The sequence below is a fragment of the Larus michahellis genome, chromosome 1 (assembly GCF_964199755.1).
Source record: "Larus michahellis chromosome 1, bLarMic1.1, whole genome shotgun sequence".
Taxonomy (NCBI): domain Eukaryota; kingdom Metazoa; phylum Chordata; class Aves; order Charadriiformes; family Laridae; genus Larus; species Larus michahellis.
The window spans coordinates 106656340-106682642 of NC_133896.1; the positions used below are offsets into that span (position 1 = coordinate 106656340).

The 26303-nt window shown below is 41.4% G+C and overlaps 1 protein-coding gene across 7 annotated transcripts in view; it reads right to left on the reverse strand.

Annotated features, from left to right (window-relative positions):
• The window catches only part of POU2F1 (POU class 2 homeobox 1), a 110286-nt gene extending 88738 nt beyond the window's left edge, over positions 1-21548 (reverse strand). For 5 of the 7 annotated variants that reach the window (XM_074598231.1, XM_074598216.1, XM_074598204.1 and 2 more), the window contains exon 1: positions 21384-21540. In XM_074598231.1, the coding sequence (XP_074454332.1) occupies positions 21384-21447 (64 nt within the window). In that variant the 5' untranslated portion in view covers positions 21448-21540. Of the gene's footprint in view, positions 1-21383 lie in introns of all 7 variants that reach the window. The other 2 variants (XM_074598175.1, XM_074598167.1) reach the window with 2 other exon arrangements.
• Between the last annotated feature and the right edge of the window lie 4755 nt (positions 21549-26303).

The window sequence follows — 26303 nt, forward strand, 5'->3', positions numbered from 1 at the left end:
TGTTGTACAAGGACAAGCAGTCTTTCCACAGAACAGGTGACACTCCATCAAATGGAACGGGAGTTCAGAAAGAGTACTCATTTCTTCTCCTTTGCACACGAGGATTATTGATTATGGTAGCCTTGAGACAGAACTGCAGGCACCAAGAGCTGGGTTCTCAAGAAGAAAGCTAGGAAGTGCCGTATCATTTCTCAGTATTTGTCCAATCAGTTTTACCTTGAATTAAAGCATGTCATACTGCTAAGACTCCTCTAACAAGCAGAGTGCATTCTTCCAGTGTTAGCTCCACGATTGATACTTCAGGAAAGTAGAGTACCTTTGAATTGCTACTCAACTGAAAGGTGATCTAACTGCCATCATCTGAAAACCCAGGAAAGGGCATTTTGAAATTAGCGTTTTAAATATCAGAATTCCCCATTTTGCAGCAGAGGCATTCAAAAATCTGTTTCTACTACAAATGTAAATTCTGGCACTCAACTGCAGCTTTGCACTGTGCTGCCAGTTTACAATCCCAACTTGTAATGCATTTACAGACTCTCTGCTCCTACAGAGACTTTTTAAGGACAAAAGCACTTCCTTGTTAGAACACTATAAATACAAAATAGGCTTTTACTACTGCAAACTTGGACTAACTTTTCAAGTCAAACAGTCATAAGACTTTGTATGCCAAATATTTGTTTCCGCTCACTGGAAGCATAAATGCTATAAGCAGTCTGGCTAGCATGGGTTTTTTCCTGTGCTTTGAGTCTCTGTAACAATACCATCTATCCTTACCTGACGAACCTGTGTCTGGAGAACTTTTGTGCGTCTAGAAGTGACATCAGGTATTATGCAGCTTCCTGTCCCACTTCCCATTTTAAAACACTTTTTAGGCAGTAAAAAGCAGCCATCATCTGCTTTAACCACTCAATGACTTGCTACATAAAAATCAGCGTTGCCTAGCAGAACTGCTATATCCCAGTGTTGTCCAAGAGGACCCCATTAAAGCCTACCAAGTCAAGTCACTCCAAACGGGATACAAGTATCCTGTAGCTGGAAACAAGCTCTCCTAGTACCTTTCAGAGAAAACAATGTATTTCAAGCAAAAAATTTATCCAGGTATTCTGATCTAATACTGCTCCACTCTCTTCAAGATCATAGGTGAGAGTCAATGGCTCTTATGACCAATAAGCAAGGTCAGGAGCCAGTCACTTCAGATACAAAGTTTTTCAGCTATGATCCTGCAAGGCTGGATGGTTAAGGACTTTCTCATTTCTGTCTTGTGGGTTTGGGGAAGGAGAAAGCAGGGAAAGAAAAAAAATAATTTACTGTCACTCCTGGTAGAAATATTTTCACAGGAAAAAACAAGGAGCCCACACAAAAATACTCAAATGATTGTTTAAATGTGAGCCCAACCCCACAACTGCCAAAAGAAAACAATAATTGAAGCCTAGTAATACATATCTCACTTTTTATTCACAAGGTGGGCTGGAATGACCATTTGCAGGCAATACTCTGTCCTAAGTACCCTGCAATGATTTGGCATGGCTTTATTTTTGCATTCAATTTACTTGGGCTTCAAGGGTGGGGTGGGGTGGGGGAAGAAGAAGGAGGAAAAAAAAAAAAGGAAAGAAAGAATCTCTCTAAAAAGATCATTAAAATTAACCAAAAATAAGGTGAGACATGGGGGGAAAAAGCGCAAAATGGAACAGAATCAGAGATCCTGTCAAACAACTAAGTTTGCGTCACAGAGGACAAGCCTCAGAGGAGAGTCATCAGAAAAGGAATTACATTTCTATGATAAAGATGAGGGCTGAACATGAGAGAAAAATGGGAGAAAAGCTGTATAAGGCTTCACTCATAGAAGCCAAAAAAATAAAAAAGTCCGTCTCTATTCTTTCCTTTCTGAAAGGCCATAAAGAATAAAATACTCCAGCTGTTAATTTTAAGATGGCTTTGCTTTCTTTCTTCTTTTTGGAACTTGAAAAGTGATTTCAAAGCAGTACTTACAGTTTCCTCCCCTCATTAGAAAATTCTGATCACACAACTAAAAGCACTGACACCTGGACGAACTGAACTGCTTGACAGTGTTACAGCAGGAAAAAAAGAAGAGGAGAATTCATCAATTGCACTACTGAATATGAGTTCATTTATACAGAAAAATGCGCATCTTATTGAATGAAAGCAATATGAAAGGAAAATGTCTCTGCAGTGGCACATCATACTAGTATTTAAACACTCAAGTGTTCAGGATATCTTTTTTAAATATAAAAAGGAAATAAATCCAATATGGCTTCTCAAGCAAAGGTTCTGGAACAGAAAATATCAGACATCCATGTTCTTCCTAACAAGCCTGTATGTCTTCTCCCTGTTGTAGACACTGCACAAATTAAAATATAAACCCTCCAACTGAGCTCAACCAGTTGGGTTGTATAGTCTCTAGATTTTAATTTCATTCTGGATCAAAGAATAAAACTACTATAATGCATATGCATTTAGTAAAACATGATGGTAAATTCCTTTATCTCAAAAGAGATCTGTCACACACACAATGCTCGCTCCACGTGCTCTCATGAGCTACATGAAATCATCCCTAGAAACCACACATGGAACATTGCGATCCTATCATAGCCCAATAAATGCTGTTATCTCTGTCATAAGGGCTATGGACAACTGTCTTAAAGAGAGCATTTCAAGGATACTTCTCTTCAGTCTGACTAGATATCAACCTTCTATGTTTATTATCCTCATCCTATAATTAATTGTTGCTGTCTACATATGAAAGATAGTGTTCATTGCAAACAACATAATTTTTTTCTACTCAATCAATGCTACCTGAGAAGCAGAAGCCAATGCAAACACCACAGATTTGGGGAGCCAGATGAAATGCCAATCTCTGCCTAAAATCTTCGGGTCGCATTACTTGAACACTGCACTTACTCCAATTGCTCCTTTTTAATTACATGCATTAATAGATAACTGTATGACAAAAGAGTAAGTCCACTGATCCTAAGATTTCTCCTTCATAGTTTGTGACACTTCTTTCAAAAAGCATTTACTCCAAAAATACTTTGCAATTACAACAGGGCAAGTATCTCTCTGTATCTACTACACCACAGACATAGATGTGAAGTTCACTGACGTGACGCACTGTTTATAAAGAATGAAGAATATGTGGAGTATTCTTTTCCTACAGAGATGTTCTTTTGCTGCTGTACCTTTCTCCAAACACTTTCTGATGGCTTATTTCCCTGCCTTCATGCTTCCTCTCCCTTTCCCCCAAATCTCTTCCGCACCATAGCGCTGTGTGTATGTGTGTAAGCATGTGTGTGTTTGGAAAGCAAGGAGAGAATCTTAAGCAAGACACCAAAAAGAAAAGGGTGTAAAAAAATCTCCCTTTCCAAGCCACCAAACCCCAAAATTTTCTAGAGGAAGCAAAACCAGAAACCAACAATTTTAATCATAAAAGCTGCTGTTAGGTTACTGAAATTAACCTTCTCCTCTACATTTACTACAGAGGCAGCCTGCATTTTGCTGCAAATGCAGTGTGTTAAAAAATTGGATTGACTAAGTCATTAAATAGAGCCACCTTATGCAAAGCTATGACCAGTGGTTTTCATTTACAATAATACAGAATATAGACTAATCTTTGAAAGTTCATGAAGATGTGCTAGTTATGTATGGTAATCTGTATACACCAGGAGCACTGCTTCATGCTTACTATTTGGAACAAAAGTCAAACTTGACCACCTGAGTCATCACTTAAACGGACTGCAGAAGGAACCTCAGTCAGTAAGTCTCAGTAGGTTCAAATTAATTACGGACACATTCATAAAGCTCTTTGGAGAAAGAAAAAAAAAAGAGGCAGTTAATCTGCTTTTGTTTTTTTTTATTTATACAATTTTATCAAACTTTTCCTTGTTAACCATGTATATGTTTTACTTTCCAAATATAATTTGTGTGCGTTAATGGGAAAGTTACTTCCCGAAATTTACATTTGCTTTTAAAGAGAAATTCAGGACTCAAAAGTATTTATCCTAATACCATTTACATAACAGCCTTGAAAATTCCAAAAGGGTTATAGCAAACCTACACCTTTTCTTTCTATTCAAGTGGGATAGTAGGACAGTTTGTTTTTCTTCAAGTTTGTGTCAAGTACCATACCTTCTACTGTGCTTTGGGACAAAATAATACGCATGGTTCAACCACTAATGGTATGTTTCTGATTCAGTAAAATCAGAACTTAGTGCCAAAAGGAGGACAGGGAAGTTCGTTATCATGGAAATGCTGAGAAAGAATCCCCATTTTTTAAAGAAAATATACTGTATTTCTAGATTTCTGTGTGTAAGGTCATGTTTCACTATTAAAGCAGGCACAGTAATTTCCCAAACTGATGATTCAATGTCTGTAATTTAATGATTACTGTTGAAACATGATTCATTTTATTATCAATTCATTTTATTATCAATTCATTTTATTATCAATTCATTTTATTATCAATTCATTTTATTATCAATTCATTTTATTATCAATTCATTTTATGCCAATATAGCAAGCAGGAAGAAAAATAGTCAAGAACACCGTGAAAAAACCCTCATGTAGCACGGATGCTGGCAGTTTAATAGTGAGTTGAAAAGTTATGCGTTTAAGTACAATCAGGGTATCGCATCCAATGATTAAACTCAAAGCATGTCAGAGAACACTGTGGCAGTAATACATGAAACGAGGAAGTGTAGATTTTTTTGCTTTCCCAACAAGAGGGAAAAAAAAAGGCATTTTCATTGTCGTAGCACTTCCAACAAGTTGATATTAAAAAGGAGATTTCATGCCAAAGTCGGCTGTTTAATCAGATAAAGAAGGCTTTCCTATTTCCCATTGTATAGATCAAGTTGGCTACGGGAGCCACACAGAGCTTTGAGTAGCACATTTTTCCGCGAGGGCTGTATCGTTTGATCATAGCAAAGCACAAGGACTGCTGGGTAATCTGAATCAGAGCTGCAGAAAAAGGGAGCCAGGCAGCCTGCTGAGGCCAAGATAACCACGTCACCCCAGCATCCCATAGCACTCCCAATTGTGGACCTAGGTGTTAGGGGCGGAATTACCTATCTCCGTTTACAAATTTGTCATGGAGGTTTTCACGTGGCTTCCAATTAATGCAGTATGTTTTCTCCAAAGCTGATCTATAATGATTTTAATATATGCTTGTTAAGGCCAGCCCCCCTGTACTAATGAAGATTCTGCTGATTGCTTTAAAAATATTAAGTTTCAAACACTTACTTCTTTGAAAGGTGGTATGTAGAATTTTCTATATAGGTCTTAGCAAGAAACATAGCAATTTATGAAGCCAATAAAACCCTGCCCTCTAAAGGCAGAGTTTTTATTAGAGGACAGGACACATCTAAAGAGGTGTCTCTCTTCCTGTGATGCTGTTCATAGCCTTCCTCAGCAGACTGGAAGCAGCAAAGGACTGGTGGGTTGGGTCACCTAATATTCAGAATGATGACAGATGAACCCGTTGATAGGTTAATAGGTCAGAAGGGACCCCTGAGCAGGAGCAAGTTTAAAGTTTAGAAGCTCAGCTTTTCACCAGATACTGTCCCTGAAATACCTCCTTGGCATTTCCAGCCTCATAACTTTTCTACAGCAGTAAGCAGCCCTTCAAGCCTCTGCTTTCTTCACCACACTCCAATTCTGAACTAAATTCTGTTTCACACACTCCAATTCTGAACCAATTTCTCTTTCACACGCTCCAATTCTGAACCAAATTTGGTTCTGGGCTGTTAAGTACGCACTGCAAAGTGACCCATCCAAGCATTTTAACTCTTTTCACTGAGAAATTTAACTCTTTTTCACTGTTGAAGCTGCTGACCTGGAGAAAAAGTCTTCAAAGCTGCAGACAAAAACGTACAAAAAGACTACTGTTAGTCCTAAGCCCCTAACAAACACAAACTCAAGCCACTATCTGCCACTGTATCCTGAAATGCAAGCTAATTAATTTGCCATACTTCCACCAATATTGCCATTCTTTCATGCACTACCAGTATTGGTAATAACTTACAAGATAGGTTCTAGTCTGTGTATAAGCAAAGCATGTAAAAGCCTGTAATGTGAACGAGGCACTAATGTACTACCTTGTTTTTATGCTGTATTTTTAAGCAGAAGCAACAGCACTAACTGAGGCAATTCCAATTAGTTTATTTATTTTCCGAGTCCCAGTGGGCAAGAACATAACTAGTTCTCACAGAAGAATTTGGAGTAGAATAAAAGAGAGCACTGAAAGTTTAGGGTGTTTCATTTAATAATTCTAAAAGAAAAGGGTTGGAAGTGGGTGGTGGTGGTAATGTTTTTTTGTTGTTGCTTCACCCCACACCATCATCCCATTCTCTTAAATGTTAAGTTTGAAGAAAGTGCAGCAGGTTCCTTTCATATCTATACACTGCAGATAAGCCATATACCCATCCATTCATAAAAGAGAACAAGGGACTCATGCCATAAAACTTATTTTTGCTTTTTCCATTCCAAGTTTCCTTTCATTTTTACATACTGGAGTTTTGCAGAGGTGATCACTTTCCCTAAGCATTCAAAAAAACTTCTACACTCCCCTTTCACTTCTTCAGAAGAATTTGCACTGCCAAGACACTTGCAGTCCAGAGCTTTAAATTCCATATATATTCAGTCTGGTATTAACTGCCACAATACTATTTCTAAATGCAACACTCATTCATACAAACACTGATGGGAACTGACTAGAAGTTAGAGTTTTGAGCTAGCAATTTTTCATGCACAGTTATGTCAGTTTGCCATTAAGAATGCAGTTATTCCCTCCAATAGCTTAATCCTAGAATTCTGGACTAGCCCAGACTAGAAGAGACCTCAAAAGATCACCTGGTCCAACCTTTTGTGGGAAAGGGAGCCTAGATGAGAATCTCTAGCACCCCATCCGACCGCATCTTGAAAACCTCTAAGTTTAGAAAAATCCTAATGTTTAGAAATGAACAAAAATATAAAACCCCACCTAAATTACAAAAGGCTACTCTGAGGATCACATAAAACTAGTCTAAAAACCAAAAGCTTTAGCAATCAAATAATACCAGTACTCTTAAATGAGTAAAACCCTCCATGTGCACAGACATTATAGTAAGATAAAAATGTCTACGGTTTTGAAAGAGCATTTAGAGAATTTAACATGGACTACCCCATCAATAGCACATTTATGCTGATTAAAGAAAAAAGCTAATTCTAAGCACAGCCATTACCAACATAAACTAGCAAATCTTCAAGCACAGGACCTCTGCACTTAGATAATGGTAACAGTACCTGCATCAGTATTTTGCAGTTTGCTCCCTATTAGTAGCTCATTAACAAAAACATCTATCACATATTCTTAACTCCAGTTGCAGCATGTCAGAATTTAACTTCCATGATACGCTTATCATAAATGACAGGCTACACAGGATATTTTTTCTTTTCCGCAGAAATACAACTGCAACTTCAATTTTCCTGTTATGTTTTTCATCTTCCTTACACACTGTCCATGATAACCTCCCACTTGCTAGTGGGTGCTTTTCAAGTCTCCATCTTTCTTCAGAGGAAGAAAAATGTGAAGAGGTCATTTAATTCTAACCTCACCTAAATGGATATATGCTCAATACAATTTAATGCAAATGATCACTACAGCTGTAAGCTACAGGAAGAAATCAGCACATCCTACATTTTCTCCTGTTATCAGAAAGGCTTTCAGCACACTTACAACAACATACTTAGGCCCTACCTATACACAGAAACTACCTTTGTCAAACTAAGCCAAAGGTGAAGAACATTTTACTTGCCGAGACCAAAAAAAGCCATACAAAAAATACCTGGCATACCATTTTAACACACTTTGCGCTATTCACTGATAATGTAAAGTCAGATGGCCCAGAAGTCTCAGACAACCTTTGAGTTAAGCCAATAAGCCAGCTCTAAACAGACACACAGTTATATCAACAAAAGAAAGGCAGGCTAGTTAAACTCAGTGTTTTTATTGGCATTTTTACTGGGGCTATATTTGGAAGTCATATCACTTTAAAAATGTAGGAAAAATGCTAAATAATTCTTTATGACTATGGCAATGGAGGACTATGGCAAAAGAGTATGCACTGAACAGTCAGCTCTGACACCTGTGAAATGGAGGTGCACAACCCAGTGATAAATGGAAGTGTTCGGAGAACAGAAAACAGCTGACCACTTCCAAAGGCTGATGGGCAGGAAGTTTCCCAGTACAATTTGCAGGTCAACAAACCCTTGAAAGAGACTAAGAAAACATTTTACCTGCTTCAGAAATAGAACAGCACTAAGAAAGGCAAGCCAGAATTGAACAAATTATTCTGGGAGAAAAAACATAACAGGACACTGCTACTCTCACATTTTCAGTTTTAAATGAGCACACATTTCTCTCAGCTGCAAAGAATCACAACTGAGTGGTGGAAAAAAAATAAATATTTTCCTGTTCATTCGTATCGGCAAACTTTTTGGGCTAGTATAGCTGAAATGGGTCCAAATAAATGAAAATGCAAGGTCTGATTTCCCAGACTCCAGGAGTGAATTTAAAGGTAAGCAGGAATTAGGTTTATTTTGAGAAAGAGATATGGATCATATTAGTCATTGTTATCACAAAATAAACAAGTCACAGTATCACACATTGATGCTTTTTGGTTTGCTAGCAAGATCTGAAGAAAACTGAGAATAAAGATAAAATACACTGCAGTGAAGTCACTGTACTGAATTCATGACATCATAATTGTTGCCATGGCAACTAGCTAGTATCAAGCACAGAATACTGCCTTCGCTGCAGAATCAAGGAGCACCTGTGCTGCCACAAAAGAAATGGTCTTATTCAAACACAAATCTAGTCAACAACACAGGAAATAAGATATTACTGTAAGTAAATTGCCTTTTCAATACCTCTTATTTTGTTCACCTGGTGTGAGACTTTTTAAACACTCGGGCACACATAAAGAGGTCTGATAAAGCATACATGTGATAAAGAGACTCTAATTGAAAAAATGATGTTTTTCTTCCACAGTGTTCCTCAATTTTTCCAGTACAGAGTAATTCTTCTCTTTGTGCCTTCCTCTCCTATGCATATGACTGCAGTCATATACAACAAACCTCTGTTCAGACACTAAACAGAGGGCAAAAAACTCAAAAAAAAAAATTTTCCAGTTTTTATTTCAAGAAGCTATACAAATAGTCAAATTGGAACTATCACACAGAAGTAGGACTTATTGATAAAGAACATATTCCCCATTTAGAGCCCACAACTCCTTTTGTTTAAGGACTGCCCCAGCAGGGCCTTGAACACTAGTCATGTGTTTTTCAATGCACTCACTAAATGCAATGCTTCAAACCTGCAGGGCTCTGAGAACAGCACGAGAGCAGCTTTCTTATAAATAAAAACCTCATCCCTTTTCCTCTAAACAGTCCTATTTTACATGAGGAACATCTGCTATTCCCAGCTCCTCATCATTCACAAATGTAAAAGCTTCAGAAATTAAATCTTTCAAAAAAAAAAAAAGCTAAGCAGTTGACAATTTATCAGGTCACAATTAGATTTTGACTAACAGTTAAGTATTAAATGCACAAATGCCACACGATGTTGCAATCTCAAATATTTGTTGAAATAAATCACTCAGTATTACAAAGGCACATGAGGGAAAACACACCGGAAAATTGACTACTTCATATTAACTTGCTGAATAAAAAAAAGTCAGGGCTCTAGGTCAGTAATACCAGATAGGGTTTCACAGTTCAACCTTAGAGTTGATTAGCAACAAATAAATTGTTTCAAAACAAAATTTAACAAACAGACCACACTATATAGTAAAGTATGAAGTATACTTATTTGCTACCTCAATGGTTCTTAAAGAGCAATCCATAAATTATTGCTGTAGCAGAGAACACTTCCACACAATCATATGTAATTAGTCAATGTGTCTAAACAGTTTCAGGATGCATTGATGGGTTTTTTCAGCTTCTAAGAAAACAAAATTGTCCTAGTTACTAATTAAACAACAGCACCACATTTCTACATTGGCTTCGTACCTTTGTTGGACGCTTTCGCTATTGCTATCAAGTACAGCAATTACACCAAAACCAAAGGACAGAAGTAGTGAAGTAACTTGTCTCTCCAGTCCCCGCTCTCTTTATAAAGACTGTCTGAACAAATGAGTATTAGACAAATTAGAGAATACAAACAGTAAAATGAGGAGTTTCAGATACAGGTGATTAGTAGACAGCTGTATCCCATATGTTTCTGTTTTAAATGTTCTGCTAATATTATTTCACACAACCAACAATGATGATCACTGCTTGAATGATGATGCCATGAAAATCCCCAGTTTAACTAACCTTCCGTAATATGAAGCGTAGTCGGGAAATGACTATAGTTGACAAAATATTCTAAGGAAATTGCTGAGTGTGTCAATCTACTCCCGGCCACTGAAAGGTAAAGAAATGAACAATCTTCCACATGTTTTAAAAAAAACCTTAGGAACAGACACCGCCTTTAGTGATAACAAGCATATATCCTAATACATCAAATACAGTTAATACAACTGCCACAAACTCAGAGAAGAACTCAAAGAAGCAAGTTGATAAGACCTCAAGCAGGTTATGTCAGTAATGCAGAGTTCTCAACTTCTCTCCAATTCTGAGTATAAATTTCTTGAAGTGTCCGTATTATACAATTCACAGACCTATTTGTGATGTAAATACAGGACAAATGGCAATGACCTTCCCTTCCTTATTAGTAAACAGAGCATTTCTAGCTCTAACCCACACAATTATAAATCACTACTTAATAAGTCATGAAAAAAATACCACTGTGCCTGCAGTTAATTTTGTTTTTTGAAAGATTGACAGATTAACTGATCCCTTAAGCAACTAATGTGTCTTCTCCAAGTGCATACATAAAATTATGGATTGCATCAAGAATTTGGAGAGCTTTTGATATAACTTTAAAATGAACTTGTGAATTAGGTTTTCCCCAACAGTCCTTCTGTTACGTTTAACTTTTGCTTATGTTAACATTAAGTAGGGAAATGAGAAGATGTTAAGTGCTGGCCCTTTGTACATGGTATTTTTTCTTGTATCATTCATTTATCAATAACAGAAGTAACAACTAAAAATATTCTGCTATGATCTTTAGAGGTGCCCACAACACTTGCAAACCCTACTAGAGACACCTCACACCTCAACACAAAGAAACACTACTTGTCCCTCCTCTCTCGCCCACCAAACCAAAAGGCTAGGAGATTTAGGATGCCAAACACCTATTCTAACTCTTATGCCTTTATTCAAACTTCAATATAGCAAAGCCTTTACACTGTTGCAGAGTTCATTATCCACAATTACAGAAAACATAAGCATATAAGCGCTTAAATACAATACTATATCCTTTATTTTTAGCTGTTTAAAAAATAATTATGTTTACTATAGATATTATTAAAACATGTTACAAGATGTGCCTGGATACATTTTTAATTTTAACTATATTGAGAATGATATTAATGAAGTAGATTTTCACAACACAGGCATGGCTGAAGTGCATTCTCGGGAAGTTTTAGGGAACTGGGCTTTAGGAAGTCCTTAGTATATTTGGAACAAGTCCCTTCTGCACCACTGAACTGAACAATATAAGATGGAACCATGTTGCAACTAGGTTCCAAACCAAATTAAACCATATCACAATAAAACACAGCATTTTTATCTCTCAGAACTGAGAGAAGATATTCTTTACAATGCCATTGTCTCCCACTGTAATAAGAAAAGGAACAGCCTTGAAATAAAATAAGCTGAAAATTTATACAGATTTCTGCAGTCCCTGTCTGTAGGATAATTCTCAAACACGCTCAAGACCCTCAGTGGGTCTTAAGGAGTTAAGAATCCACTCAGTTGTGGATCTTTCCCGTGAAGTAGTAACAGAGGCTGAATTTTTAATACCCACTCTCTTATCTTCCCCTTATCTTCATACAGTAAGATAGCAAAAGGAGCTTTTAGTTCTCTAGTTCCCTGATAGGGAACGAGAAGTTAGTAAGAAAGCCTTGGAGCAATCCCTTGGTTGTTTTACAGAGCTAGGAATGTGCAGAGAAAACTAGGAACATCACCTTTCCTGAACTCTTTTATGGTGCGCCTGAGCACTTTAGGATACAAAAAGAACAAGTGCAAAACTTAAGATGGACTGAGAAATAAGTGGGAAGTTTTTGTTTCAAAGAAAGTACTAAAATCACCATACTGGCTCTGACCAAGGATCTACCTGACCCTCCTCCAACAGCAGTCACCAGCAGACACCTAGGAAAGAGAGTAAAAGCAGGGCATGCAGAAGGATAGTATTGTTGATTACATTCCCAAATGTCAAAAATTTGCAGCTCAGCACCTGCCTGAGCCAGAGGTGAAAACCAACATGCAACAGACTGCTTAGCCCTTCTTTGTACAACCTTGCAGAGACTGAAAAAAGAAAAAGGGTAAGCAGCAAAGGTTAGTTTAAAACCAGATAACATTAAAAATGTCTGCAACTTCAGAAGATTCAAACTGAGTAAAATAAATTTTGGAAAATTGTCAGGTTTCTAGTTTACGCTTTTCTGCCCAATGTGTCCTCTTTTGAGAGCTTTGACTAAAAGTTTGCTCTACAACTGCTGCTACTGCGTTTTCCTAGAGCAGTGGCCGGCAAAATTTGATAGGCAACAGTGCAGCCTGGCAGCTGATGGCTTCTTTCTTACTTTGGTACACACCTCCTAACCAAAGGGAAGCTATGCTGGCAGTAAAATAGTAGATGGATAAAGGTTAGCAACGGTGCGATTCAAACAACTTGCCATGTGAGACAGTGTGACTCATTTGAAGTCAGACGCTAGTAGACCTCGGACTAAATAAATATACAGAAGTGTACGTTCTCAATTGCTCTGAAACATACTCCTAAGTTCCCAAGTTTAGCTAGCTTTGTTGCCATAAGCTCTCTAAATAACTATATCCTGACCGAAATGAACAGCAAGTAAAGATAACCTTATGATAAAGTCCGTTTAAGGGAATGCATGCTTCACTTGAGATACTGGAAATACTCATATAACAACTTACACTGTGCCGTTCGGATCAACATAAATTCGATAAAAACAGAAAAGTACCACTGGAAAGTCCAATACAGCCTGAAAAGTACCGGGTCTTTCTAACAGTGAGAACAGACACCCTCATTCAGAAACAAATGTTACATGTGGAAAGTTACTGCTCCCTTTGCCCTCCTACCTCCAGCTCTTCCACACAATCCCAACCCATTTCTGCCAGAAGCTAGGACACAGTTTTCCACAGGCTTTGTCAAAACAGACAATAGCCCAGAAAGTGATGGCCCAATACTCTTCATACTTATGTTCCCACTTCTTTTTGGCAGCAACCCACCCTTAAATTGGATTAAGTGTAACATGAACTGCACCCTCAGGTATGATGACAAAGCAACTCAGAGGATCCCTCACTCATAGATTTCAATCAGAATTATCTGGGCTCCTTTAGGCAGCTTAGATCAGTCTTTATTAACCCAGCTAATTTTAACTGAAAGGGCTTACTCAGTACCCAAAGTGGCAGACCCAGCTATAGATGCAGGGAACAGGAAACTCCGACAGTCAGAAGCAGTAATGTCTTCTACTACTACGACACCTAGAAGAAACTGTCCCCAGCCCACGCTTTCTGGTACTTTTTCCAAAGCATGTGTGCACACAGATGTGTGTGCATGCATTGGAGGACGTGGTGGGAAAGACTCCTAGAGGAATTGGTAGGGAGGGGAGGTAGCATTTCCTGGCATACCTATATCTCTGCAGCTTTAGAAATAAGCAAATGCAAATATCTATTTAAATCTACATTTGAAAAGTCAAATAAAAGTGATAACCTACTAAAGATCAGCAGGTAAGAAACAAAATTATGAATAATTAGAAAGGCATCTTTGCAACAGCATGCCTGGAAGAACCCCAAATCTCATTTCTCATTCAGTAGACTGTATTAAATAATAATAATTTAGAAATGAGTGATTCATCAAACATCTGAGTCATTTCTACCTGTATTCACTGTATAGTCCTCCCCCTCAGCTATATCCAAGTAGTATAAAGCTACAACTTCACACTGGTGTGGTCAAGCACAAATTACTAAGTCACATGGTATTTTTCAAATAAAACTGAATCATCAAAAGGACAAAGAGAACAAATAGCAAAGGAGCTCACTGCAAAAAGAATGGTGGCTTCCTAACAACTCTTAAAGAAAAGGAGGGGAAAAAAGAAGCAAGCTACATCTCCAGCCTGATTCAACAGGTTTTTCTACACTTATTTTTAAGTCTTCAACTGTATTTACTATTTTAGTAACTTAGCTGTTCATATCTGCCTTTCCTAAAACTTCATGCCCTGTCATACAATGTCAAACATGCTATATATGCTACTTCATTTCTATACAGCCAAATCTGATTTCTGGGAAGAAAAAAAATATAAAAGGAATTATGAGCAAAAGACTCCTTGTCACAATATCACGGTTTATAGAAAAGATAAATCTGTCTCAGAGTGATCACGTTAAATGGCTGAAGCAGTTATGCTTGGGGTTTTTGTGGTTTCTTTTTTTAAAGGTTGCTTTACAGGGCTATCAGTCCAAAATTTAGCAGAAGTAACAGCATCTGTAATTTCCCAAGTACTTTTGCCAATATGTCTTTTTAAGCCACAGTCCTTTTTAGAGAGGTGTCTCATTGTAAGCCGCACTAAAATAATGGGAGCCACTTAAAGGTCTCATCCACAATTTTTATTTAAGAGTTTCTGCCATGGCTACCATTAATGCAATCATACCTATGACAGCACAAACCACGCCAAATTTTCAGCATCTATTGGTTTCTAAGCTACTCTTTTACTTAGATGCAGTTTCACCACTTCAGTGTCTACGTATAGCCTGCTGCTAGAACAGGAGGTCCAGCATAGTGCCCACGGCTATACATTCTCATCGTTTCCCTTGGGCTAGTACCATTTTAGATGAACTGAGTTCATCAACTCAATCAACTGTGGTTTCACAGTGGTTTATGTCAATCTAAAAGTAAAGCTATATAATACAACTAAGCTAACCAGAATGCTTGCTGCTGCTTTTGAAAAGAGGAAGCTTCATTTCTCTTCCTTCTTTCCCCTTCCTCCACTTTCACTCACATGGTTCTACCCTCTCTCTTGCACTTGAAGGCCTTTGTTGAGCCAATTTCAACTCAAAAACCAAAGATCTAAAATTATCTGCGGCTAGTTTTCCACCAGGTTAGCAAGTTAAGCTAGAGCATCCTGGAAACCAGTAAGGGCCAGGACAGGTGCCAAGTAAGTGGTAGAATCACATGGCCAAGAGCATGACTCCCCATTTATGCCGACAGGAAAGCCATCAGAGAGAATGAAATTATGAGAAGACTTGGGTCAACATGTATGCTTCTTGTTCCCTTCCTTGATTGGTACTGCTATTTGTCTAATCTCATTGTAAGCCAGTTCAGAGAGCTAAACCAACAAAAAACCTATTCATTATTTTTGGCAAGGCTTGTTTTCTGCCAATTTAATTCCCTGAACTAGCTCAGCAAAGGAATCAGGCAAGCATCTGCACCAGTGCAGAGAAGGGGGCAGGAACACACAGGGAGATGAGGACAGGCTTGGGCTGATTTAAACTGTCATTGAACTGCATACCCTACAGCAGATCTACATCACATTCTAGTTAGAACTGACAGTAATCTGCCTTTACAACAGGAGGCCTTCATCACTGATGAGAGTACATGAACAGTACCAGCACTGAAACATTGTAAGCAAAGTTTAACCTGAACACAAGCTTGGATGATTACACGTAAAAGCAGAAGAATCACAGTATTCTTACCTTCAGAAACACTACAAAACATTAGCTAATTATTCCCCTAGCAACACCTCTGTGAAAATGTGCTCTGCAATTCCCATTACACAGATTTAGCCCAGAATAGCAAAGCGAGCAAAACTGGTGACCAACTCAGAACTGGAACCCAGTAAATCCTCGATACCAAACCAACACTTCATCACTCAACTATGTTGTTTATTAATCCTTAAATAATTCAATTAGCCAGTAGCAGTCTACAAAAAAAACCCAAACAACCAACTCCTTTGGCAATGACTTTGTAATGCACCATAGAGCTCATAATTTATAATACAGTTATGTTAACAAATGTGGATATTTCCTAGCCAGTTGTGAAATAAGAAATTAGGGAAAGGAATAATACTGAGATCTTAAGTAATTATTTCCTTTTCTACAGAGAAAAATAAGTGCACACGAAGCAGCATGAGGACCTATTCACACAATTCAAGAAGTTTACTGCAAAGAACTATGGAAAGGAAAGTACATCTATGTACATGTTCTTTCTCAGATCAGCAATTGTCAAACAATTTCAAGTGAAATACAAGCAATTACTTAATACTCACTAACCAAGACCAGTATCGTTCCTTAAATTTATCTCCCGCACTCAGTCCAACAAATCCCAGGCTTAACTTGCCCTGTATAACAATGTAACACAACAGGAAAAGGGGTGGGAAAATTTGTCAACACAGAAGCAAATCTCTGCAGTAGTAAACAGCCAGCACTGTAAATCTATTCAGCAACATGAGATGGTCTCTCATTCACATACTAGCTTAAGCACCCAAACCAAGCATATCACATTTGGGACACTCAAGTCATACTTAATTTTGTTCAACACCTCCTTTTGACAACACCTTTGTCACAGAGACTGAAACTACATATGTCATAAAAGACAGTCATTTGCCAGGACCACCACTAATTCTCTCAAGATAAAAATAATAAAGCTGTAAGTGCAAGTACCAGAGGCTGCCTAATTGTCAGCTGTATAAAATATCAGTATCGAGATTATTGCCCTATGGGCAACAACAGTTTGAGGAGAATAGAAAAATAATGCTGGAAAAAAGGTAAGAAAATTAACTGACTAGATCTGCATATTAAAAATGCTGTATTCTGTTTTGAAGTCTTGAACTCCACAGGAGCCAAAATTAGAGAACAGTAAATGAAAATTTATTGCATGCTACAAAAAAATATTGCAAATTTACCAGAGAACCAGCAGAGAAACCCAACTTGTCTATGGAAGAGATGAATACTATTTAACAGAAAGAAGCTGAATGACAGAACAATCAAACAAAAACATTCTGGACAGCATGGACAAAAAATATTTACCCCAAAATTCTTTGCATTCTCACTCATTTGAACATACAGAAAACAGCAAAAGTGAGAGACTCTAAACGGAGAATTTACCACTTGAAATCTGAGAAACATTATTTGGCAACAGTGATCAAAAACTCATTTTTCTGGGGCATGCATTATTACGATTGAGAAGAAGTAGGAAAAACACTTCTTCACACCGCCTAAGAGACTCATAACACAGAATATGTTGTTGCTTCCCAAGTTTAAAGACAGCCCAAGTTGAAGGCTACCTCACCGATTCCATCAAGTGAGGCAACTCCAGACATCATCACCATTACTTGCTAAGACAAGCATTCAGAAGCTATCCACATTCAGCATCAGAAAGCCGGTATTAACACTTATTTGCTTGAATTATTACTGCAGGCTAATCTTTGAGAGAAACTGTTAGCGACAACAAACCTGCGATATTTTTTTTTCCTCTTAAAATGACAGGCTGGGAAGCTCAGATTCTTCCCCCTTCCTTCTAGGAAATGAGGAGTAAGCTCTAGCTTCTCTAGTTGTGCAATCACCATACTGACACCTTCCCAATTCTGCTCCACATGCAGCAGCATGGCTACTGACACAGCTTAGCCTGTTTTCCAACCAGATGTTCAACTGGTAAGTTTTGGTCAGTTTTGAAAAAGAAAAAAAAAAAAAAACACACAGGAAAAAGGCATAGCCACCTTGATAAATGAGCAGAGGTAATCAGGCAGTGGAACTATTTCATGGGGAGGATAAGACTTCTTCCTTCTGTCCCTAATAAAGTAAAAGCTGAAAGGACAGCCAAAATGGGAGACCCTATTCATGTGGTAAGGATTAGGAAGCACAACCCTCCATCCTCACCACAGGCAGGTAGTTGAGAGGGAAGAAAAAAAGTTTCTTTTACTCTCCTACCCATCACTGGCAGAGAAGGTCCAAGAAACAGCTTAAAATATGACACTCATCAGTGACAAACTAACATAAAAGTCCTTACTCAAGACTGAGGAATAATACCCACACACCAGTCTCGGGACCTTCCAACAAGTGAAGATGATGCCAGGGTTTGGGAAAAGGGGGTTCCCACAAATGTGTTGCCCATGGGCTTCACTGGTGAAGGCACATTTCTATCCACATCATGTTCTAGTAAAATTTTAAGCTATAACACAGGCACACAAATATATGTTTTAGAGAAATACATCTGTATTTTGGCATGCAAATACCTGACTTCAGAGTTATAAACCCCAGCGCGGCCATAAAACTGCACAAGACCACTGTCCAGTATTCCATTCTATAAAAATTACCGAAACGTCAGTGACAAAGAAATTTTGTTTGCAAGATGCAATGTACATTTTTACCGTGCTGGATAAAATATCTACAGTCTCAGCAGTGGTTAAATTGCTGCTATAAAGGAAATTGTCCTCAGATAAATGGTTTCCCTATGAGAAGGTTTCAGTGCTACACCTCACCCCAGGTCAATAAATCAAATTAACGGCACCTTGTCCTCTGGCCAATGACATCATCGGCTTGACCACATCTTGTGAAGCGAGTGCAAAAACATATGCTATTTAAGGCATGAAATCATATTACTGCTTTTTGTCCAGCCAGCCTTGTGCTGTTGGTCTGTGAAACAGTCAGTCACCTGAACAGTCTCATTACCGCTTCTACAGATTTTCTTCTTCTAGTATTCAAGGCCTGTCTTCACCAAGGGTGAAGAAAAAGGATAAATAATCCGAGTCATTATTTTTTAAATCAAAATGCTTTTCATTAGCTGCAGCATAGTATTTTGTGACAAATTAAATTTAGAACCAACCTACAAAATACGCCCTCTGCATTTGTATGTGAACTCTCTTCCTAGACATGTTTACATGCTAATCTGGCACTGCTACTTTGAAGTACCCTGCTGTTAGGTCCTTTTTCTCCACAGGGTGAAAACAATGGTCACTAATTAAAACCTACAGTTTTATCTGAAACCCATCCCTGCATAATTTTTTTTTTTACTTACTGCTTCTTCCTAATAAAGTAGTAGATTTATTTTCTTTCTAAATAGACTAATACTTGGTTTAAAACTTAATTACTCCAGACAATTTAAGAGGATTAATTTCAATTTTCACTTGGTGTTCTTATGACACAATCACAGAAAACTTATCTTCCTTTTTAGACCCTGTACTGCCTAGTAGTATCTTCTGTCTTGAAAGCCAAACATAAATGAAAGGAAAAAAAAACAAAAAACAAAAAACAACCCAGAACAGCCAAAGATACAAGCAGCAACAAAAGCATCTGACACACTGCACTGTTAAACTGCACCCACACTAAGCAAAAAGAAGGTGAATAAGATTATCTTCAATGTATTCAATTCTGTTTGTGTTCAGAGGGAGGAGGAAAGCTGTTCAGATTTTGAGTGTGTCTTCTATAGCTCTCTCAGTGCCAGGAAACGTAAATTAGAAGCAACTCTCCTTTAAGGAAAAGAATCAAGGACAAAGGGACCAAAAATGCCCAAGCCTCTGAAAAGCAGATATGAAAGGAACAGCTTTACAGTCTTGAGTTGCTATAAATTAAAAATAAGCTCCTTATTTAAGAGACATGAGTGTTTGAGAATCTATGAGTAGATCTGATGCTGCTCAAGCCCCAGGAGGGTTTTGTTTTTGCTGGCAGGGGTGGAGTGGAGATGGGGGGGTCATTTTGGTTATTAGTAAATAAATCAAGCAGCAGAGAGTGAGGCCTAGGCGCCTGCCAGAGGAGCCAAGGCCTAGCTCTCCCCCCTCCTCTCCTCACACAGCCTGGGTTTGATCTCGGGGCCCTGTGGGTTGCCAAGAAAATTTAAAAAAAGCGAGAGAGCAAGAAAGAAGAATCATATTGAACCACAAAAGCACATGGGGCGAATGTAAAATATAAACACGGCGTTGGGCTCTGAGTGGCTGTTATTAAAGGTCTGAATTACTAAACATGAGAGGCGGGGAAAGCCAGGCGGCCATTTCAATAATATAAACCTCCCCGAATTAGACATTATTCAAATGAGAAGGAGAGATAGAGAGAGAGAGCGCGCAAGCAAGCGAGGGAGAGGGACGGGACCCACACCCCCAGTGCCAGCCCACCGGGGCTGCCGGCACCACCGCCCGCCCCTGCCCCGCCACCCCGGGCCAAGGGAACGCGGGGCCGTTGGCCAGTGCCCAGGGGCCTGACCCGGGGGCCGCAGCACCCCGCTCCCCCTGGGAGCAGGAGGCCAAATACCACCGGCGCAAATCCAGCCTTCGCGGGTGCACACAGGCGGCCTCGCCAGTCGGAGGGGAGCACGGAGAAACTGCCCGCACACCCCACAACTCACCCCCCATTGAACCTGCCCTTTACGGTGGGGTGGGGGGGCGGAGAAGAGGGGGGAGCTTTAAATAAAGGGCCAAACCACGCTCTCGTCCTACCCCTCCCCGCGGCCATCCGCACCCATCCACCCCACGCCTGCAGGCCCCAGACTCTGGGGAAATAACCCTGGCTGGGGGAGATGCGGGCGGGGGCCGGGGGGGCAATGAGAGGCGAAATGAGGAAACCGAATCTTTCTACCTTCACCCGGCCCCACTGCGGGGTCCCCCTCCGTCCTACCGCCGCCGCGCCGGCGGGGGGACCCTGCTCCACTCGGGGGGCCGCTCACCTCCCCCCCTCCCGCGGCCCCCGCCGGGACGGCTCCAGCAGCATCCCCCGTTCCCCCCCCCCCCCGTCATGAATATGTAAAGCGGCTTTTACTGTGGGCGTGCGGGCCGGGTGGCGGCTAGCCACCTCCGACCGCTTTTGGGTGCGGGGATGCCCTCCCCCCACCACCACCCCGGCTTCCCCCCGCCACAGACACTTCGCCGACTCCCCACCCCAACCCCACCGCCTCGCCGTTGCGCCGCCGCCGCCGCCCGCGCCGCCGCCCCCCATCGCCCCGCTGCCTGCCCCAGGCGCCGGTGCCCCGGCGTGCAGGCGGGTGCGAGTGCGGCTCCGTGTGAGGGAGCGGGCGAGGGAGGGAGCGTGTGTGTGTGTGTGCGTGTGTATGTGTGTGTGTCTCCCCGCACGGGGAGGCTGCTTTCCTTCTTTCCCCCCCCGCTCCCTCCTGTGCCGTTAATTATAATAATCCTGAGTACTAATAAATTATGCTAAGCGGGGCGGGCGGGCGGCGGGGGGGCCGCGTGTGCGAGTATGAATATGAATATGTAAAATGCAGTAATGATTACCTGCCGCTGCCGCCACCGCCGCCGCCGAACTCTCATCTTGACTCGCTGCTCCTCCGTCCGCCATTTTGAATATTTTAACCAAAATCGGCCGCCCGATAAACCCTCCCTCGCTCTCGGCCCCCCCCGCCTTCCCTCCTCCTCCTCCTCCTCCTCCTCCTCCCCCTCCTCCTCCTCCTCCCCTCCCCCCGCCGCGGCACCACCTCCCCCCCCCACGGCCGCCGCCGCCCTACTGCGCAGCCGCCAACCCACTGCGCCGCGGCCCCCGCTCTGCGCATGCGCAAACTCTCCCCCGCCGCCCGCGTTGCCGGCTAGCGCGAGGTGCGCCGCTGCGCATGCGCAGAGCGAACGGACTCCCTCGCTCGGCTTCCCCCCACCCCCCACCCTCGGGCAGGTTTCGCGCGGCACAGCGCAGGCGCGCGCCTGCCGTCCCTTCACCTCCGGCCGGGGGCTCGTTAACGTGTAAACCGCCACGCCGCGCGCACCCAACGGTTCAGTTGTCCCCCCCGCCTCAACCCCGCGGTGCTGGGGGGTGGGCGCCTGCGCACTGGGGCCGTTGGGGGGGGAACGGAGCGCCCCCCCCCCCCCCCCCACCTTGCTCCGGGCCGTGGCACAGGGCGGGGGGGAATGGGGTGTCTTGGGCCTCCCCCCATCCCCGTCGTGCTGGGGCTGCCCGCCGCTGGCTGACCCCCCCCCGCCCTCCCTGCGGCGGCAGCGGCGGCGGCTTCGTGGAGCGAAGGCCGCGGCGGGTTAACGGCGGCGGGGCAGGCACAAGCAGCGGGGGGGGGCCGCTGCTGGCGGAGGGGCTTATTTACCACGACCACCACCCTCACCACCACCCCCCCCAGAGGCCTGCGTTAACTGTTCGGCCGCCTGAGCCGGCGGGGAGCGGCGCAAATAGTTAACCGCGGTAGTACAAGAGAGGCAGCCAGGCGACGGCGTCTTCAAATGCGAGCGTTAGGCTGAAAGGGCGTTTTGGGAAAGAGCCGTGTCTGCAAGCGGCGATGTGAAAATCGCGGTTCGTAACTGCGCTTGCACGGCAGGTACTCCCCGAGCTCCCTGCGAAATTAATCCCCTATGAATTAAAAAAAAAAAAAAAAAAAAAAAAGGAATTGCATACAGAGGAAATGAAATAACAGAACCTGCGGTTGTGCGGGGAGGAGGGCGCGTAAGTGGTGGTCTGGTTTTCCTTCAGAAAAGAGCAATTACAGGGGAGTCGTTCTCCTCTTTTAAGATGCCCACTGTAACGTGCCCCTCGTTCTGGGCAGTACGATGCTCCTGGGCCATCTTTCTCAAATATTTGTATCCTGTCCCCACATCAAATTTGACTAACCTGAAAGGGAGTCGGGCTTGATGCCCCCCTCATTAAAAGCAAGCAGAGTAAATAAAGAGACTTAGAGGGACCGACAAAGCTAGCTTTAGATTAAAAGCTTCCAAATCAGGACAAGCAATCAGCTAACCAGGCAGAGTGGCAGTGGCAAAACTTTGCTGTTTCCTGATAGATTTGGCAGAGTGAAAATAAAACTTGCTTACGTTGTTAACCTTAATATTGCATAAATATACATTTTCCCTGAACTTTGTAATATACGTCTATAAAAAGAAGAAGAAACACAAGGTGGTATAGATACGGAATGGCATTCCTTAAGGACTGAGCCTTAACATTTTCCAGGAGTCATTAACTTCAATGGTTCAGAGTCCACGACGGATTTTCTTCTGGGGCTCAAAACCTTGTGGAATAAGAGAAACTAAGAAATAAGAAAAGAGGATCTGTTCTTACATGCTGTTGCTGAAGAAATTATGAGCCGTATTGGAGGCCGTCACTGGATTTTTTTCATTGGTAGGGAAGAGCCAGGTTTCTCTCCAAGGGCTGAATCAAAAAGGTAATTTTGACATTTCTATTTAAAAATAAGTTCCTCTGGTAATGTGATTTTTTTTTTCCATACTATAAAATAACCTCTTGATGCTGCAGTAAACATTAGTGGAAATGGACTGTGCTATGAAAGAGCAAAAACCTTCCCCTAATGCTTATTCTACTCTTGCATATTCTTTTGATGATATTCCATAACAGTAATTAAGCACTTTGTCTCATGAAGATCTGCGTATCACTCACAGAAGTGAACATGTAAACAAAGGCATATTGTCGTGCTCCTCTTCTGTTCAGCCATGATCCTCGCAGGCCAGTTAATCCAGTTTTATGGCCAGGTTATACCAGTGCTGCAGCACACAGTGGCTGCACCATGACAGATAAAGGTGTAGAGAAAGGGCTGCCTAGATTAAGACTCTGCACAGCTCTAATCCTGCCTACGCTGAATATTCTCTCCCATATCTTCCCATCTCACCCGTAGACTCTTCTCAGTCCTGCATGTTACTTCCCAGTAACCTCCTCCCTGATAGTAGCAGCTTCTCGCTGGGGAAAATTTGCTCCCATTACCACACCTGATTTAGCCTTCGCTCTTGCTTAGCTTCTGCACAGTTAGGTGGAGCCCACAGCTGCCGAAGAAAAGCTGTCTGAAAACAAATAGTTACTATATTTTTTTCTGGTAGTTACTAACCTGCTCTGTGTTTTCTCATTGACTGGCTATAAAAACAACTTAATTCTGTTTGGCCACATTGCTGCTCTCCCTCTCTCCTTAAAGATTGCTCTGGACCTATGTCTGCATCCTCTTCTCTAGTTTACTTTGAATGCATCTCTATCTAGTGCCTTCCCCAAAGTGTCATACATCCCTGTGGCTATATATCCAGGAAAGCTGGCCAAATCATTAGTGATGAATAATTTATTAGATAAATTTTACCTCTATTTCAGTTGTGAGTAGTCCGCAAACAGCTTGTGATTTCTGCAAACTTATTATTTGATGTTACTTGCCACATAGTGCCTGACTGGTGTCTTACTCGTGAGCAACTTGCTGGAAATACTTGAAATTTGAGATAATTGGACACAAAGATGATATGAAACTTAGTCCTACAAGAAGCTGAAGATTCATTTCACAAAAAAGGCTTAAGTGGGAAACTGAGTTGTTTGGCTGCAGTCAGCAAGGCTGGGCTCACGCTGGTGGTGAAGAACACGCTTACATCCTCTGCTGAAACAGAGCCCAGAGCAGCGAGCGCCTTGCAGGACTCCGTGTTTCTCGTTTCTGACTGGACTTGTCAGCCTCATAGAATCACCTCTCACAGGGGTTTTGCTTTAAAAATGTTTTCTGTCAGTGAAAAAAAAAAATTCAGGGTTCAAAATCAACACACCTGTAAAGGGAAGAAATAGTATTTCAGGATCTTTTAAAGCTCTGCAGTATATCTGCAGAGTCCTGTATGTCTGTTGTTTTGATTTTGATACAGATACCTCCCAATTCCTAGACCTCCTTGGCCTGCTCTACTTGTGCCTGTAAGCCCAAATTTCCTATGATGGCTATATTACCTTCTGAATTTTCTGTCTCCTGCTAGAATTAATTCAGTAGTGTTTCCGAGACTAATTTATTTTCTTTTAAGGTGGGGAGGCAGGGGGCAAAAGAAACACAAATTGCAGTATTTAAGCAAAAAACACATTGGGAAGGAAATTCTCCTTTTCCCCATGCAGCTCTGGTGTATAGAGAAATTAAGAGCAAACTTATCTGCTCTGCTCCAATTCCACTGTGCCACTCAGATGTGAATCCCAGATGCTGCTTTTCTCACACAATGTCCCTTCCCTCTATCATGTTTTCTTCCCATCAGATTTCTCTCCTCAAGGAGGCCCTGTTTCTAGAGTTATGTTTGCTTCAGCTTTCCCTTTTGTTCTCCAGGTACTGCAACAGAGGCTTCTGCCTCAAAACAGTCATTCTTTGACCCTTAACACTTTCATGCACAGATCCCCAAAACCTCTCTATTCCTTTCACTTCAAACGGCTCAGATTGTCTCACCTTTAATTAAACTTAACCTTTATGTCTCTCTCTGTTTACCATTTTTCATGTGTAATACACGCCCTTACAGAGAGAGCGTCAGTTTCTCTGTTACAGTCTCTGTAATAGTTACAGAGGTTACAGTCTTATTTTTTTAACATGCTCCAGATATGAACAGCAAAAGACAGTCCATGTCTTGAAGCTTCCAACTTAGAGAGATGGCAGGCAAAGAACGAGGGAAAAATAGGATTAGTACCTCCTTCATCGAGGAGGAAAAGTGAAGAAAAGCAATATAAAGACCATGCATAGCTCCTCCAGTTTCACAGCAGAGATATTAGTGATACTCGGACCTGGGCCTAGGTGCTCTGAAGCTGTACGGTTCAGTACTTTAACCACAAAGCTGTTTTTCCTTTCTCTCCTGGGTTGCTCCCCACCCTCCTTCTGTTCTCAAGCATGGAGGAGACAGACCACCCTTGCCACCGAGGCTTGGGACCCACCAGTAACTTCTCTTTCCAGTATTATGCTCTGCCCCCCCTGCAGAGCTCCTTCCTATGCACCTTGTGAGTGCTGAGCACGAACAGCAGACGAGGAATGGAGACTGCCCATTGCATGTATAGGCTCTTATTTTCCCCTGCACACTCCCCTGGCTGCTTTGACCAGATTGCTTTCTAGCTCTGTTTCTGTCCTTTTGTTGTCTCTGGATTGGAGAAAGGATGACCCCAAATCTTATTTCTGAGAGTTGTCGCCGATAAGAAATGGAGCACAGACAAAAAGAAACATGGTTTTCATTTTCATATTTTAAAAAAACCCTGTAATTCAGAACCTTCACACATCCTCAGGAAAGGGAGAGGTAATCATTAAGAGGACACTTATCTTTTCAGGTGGGTTTTTCAATCTATTTCTCACTCTCTGCTGCTTTGGGTGCACTTACTTTTTCTATGCATTTCAATGGTTGTCATCAATACAGCATCTGAGAGCCTTCCAATTTTAATCAATTACACCTTACAAATCACCAGCTTAGAAGAGTCAGGAAATTATCACTGTGGTTTTTTAGCAA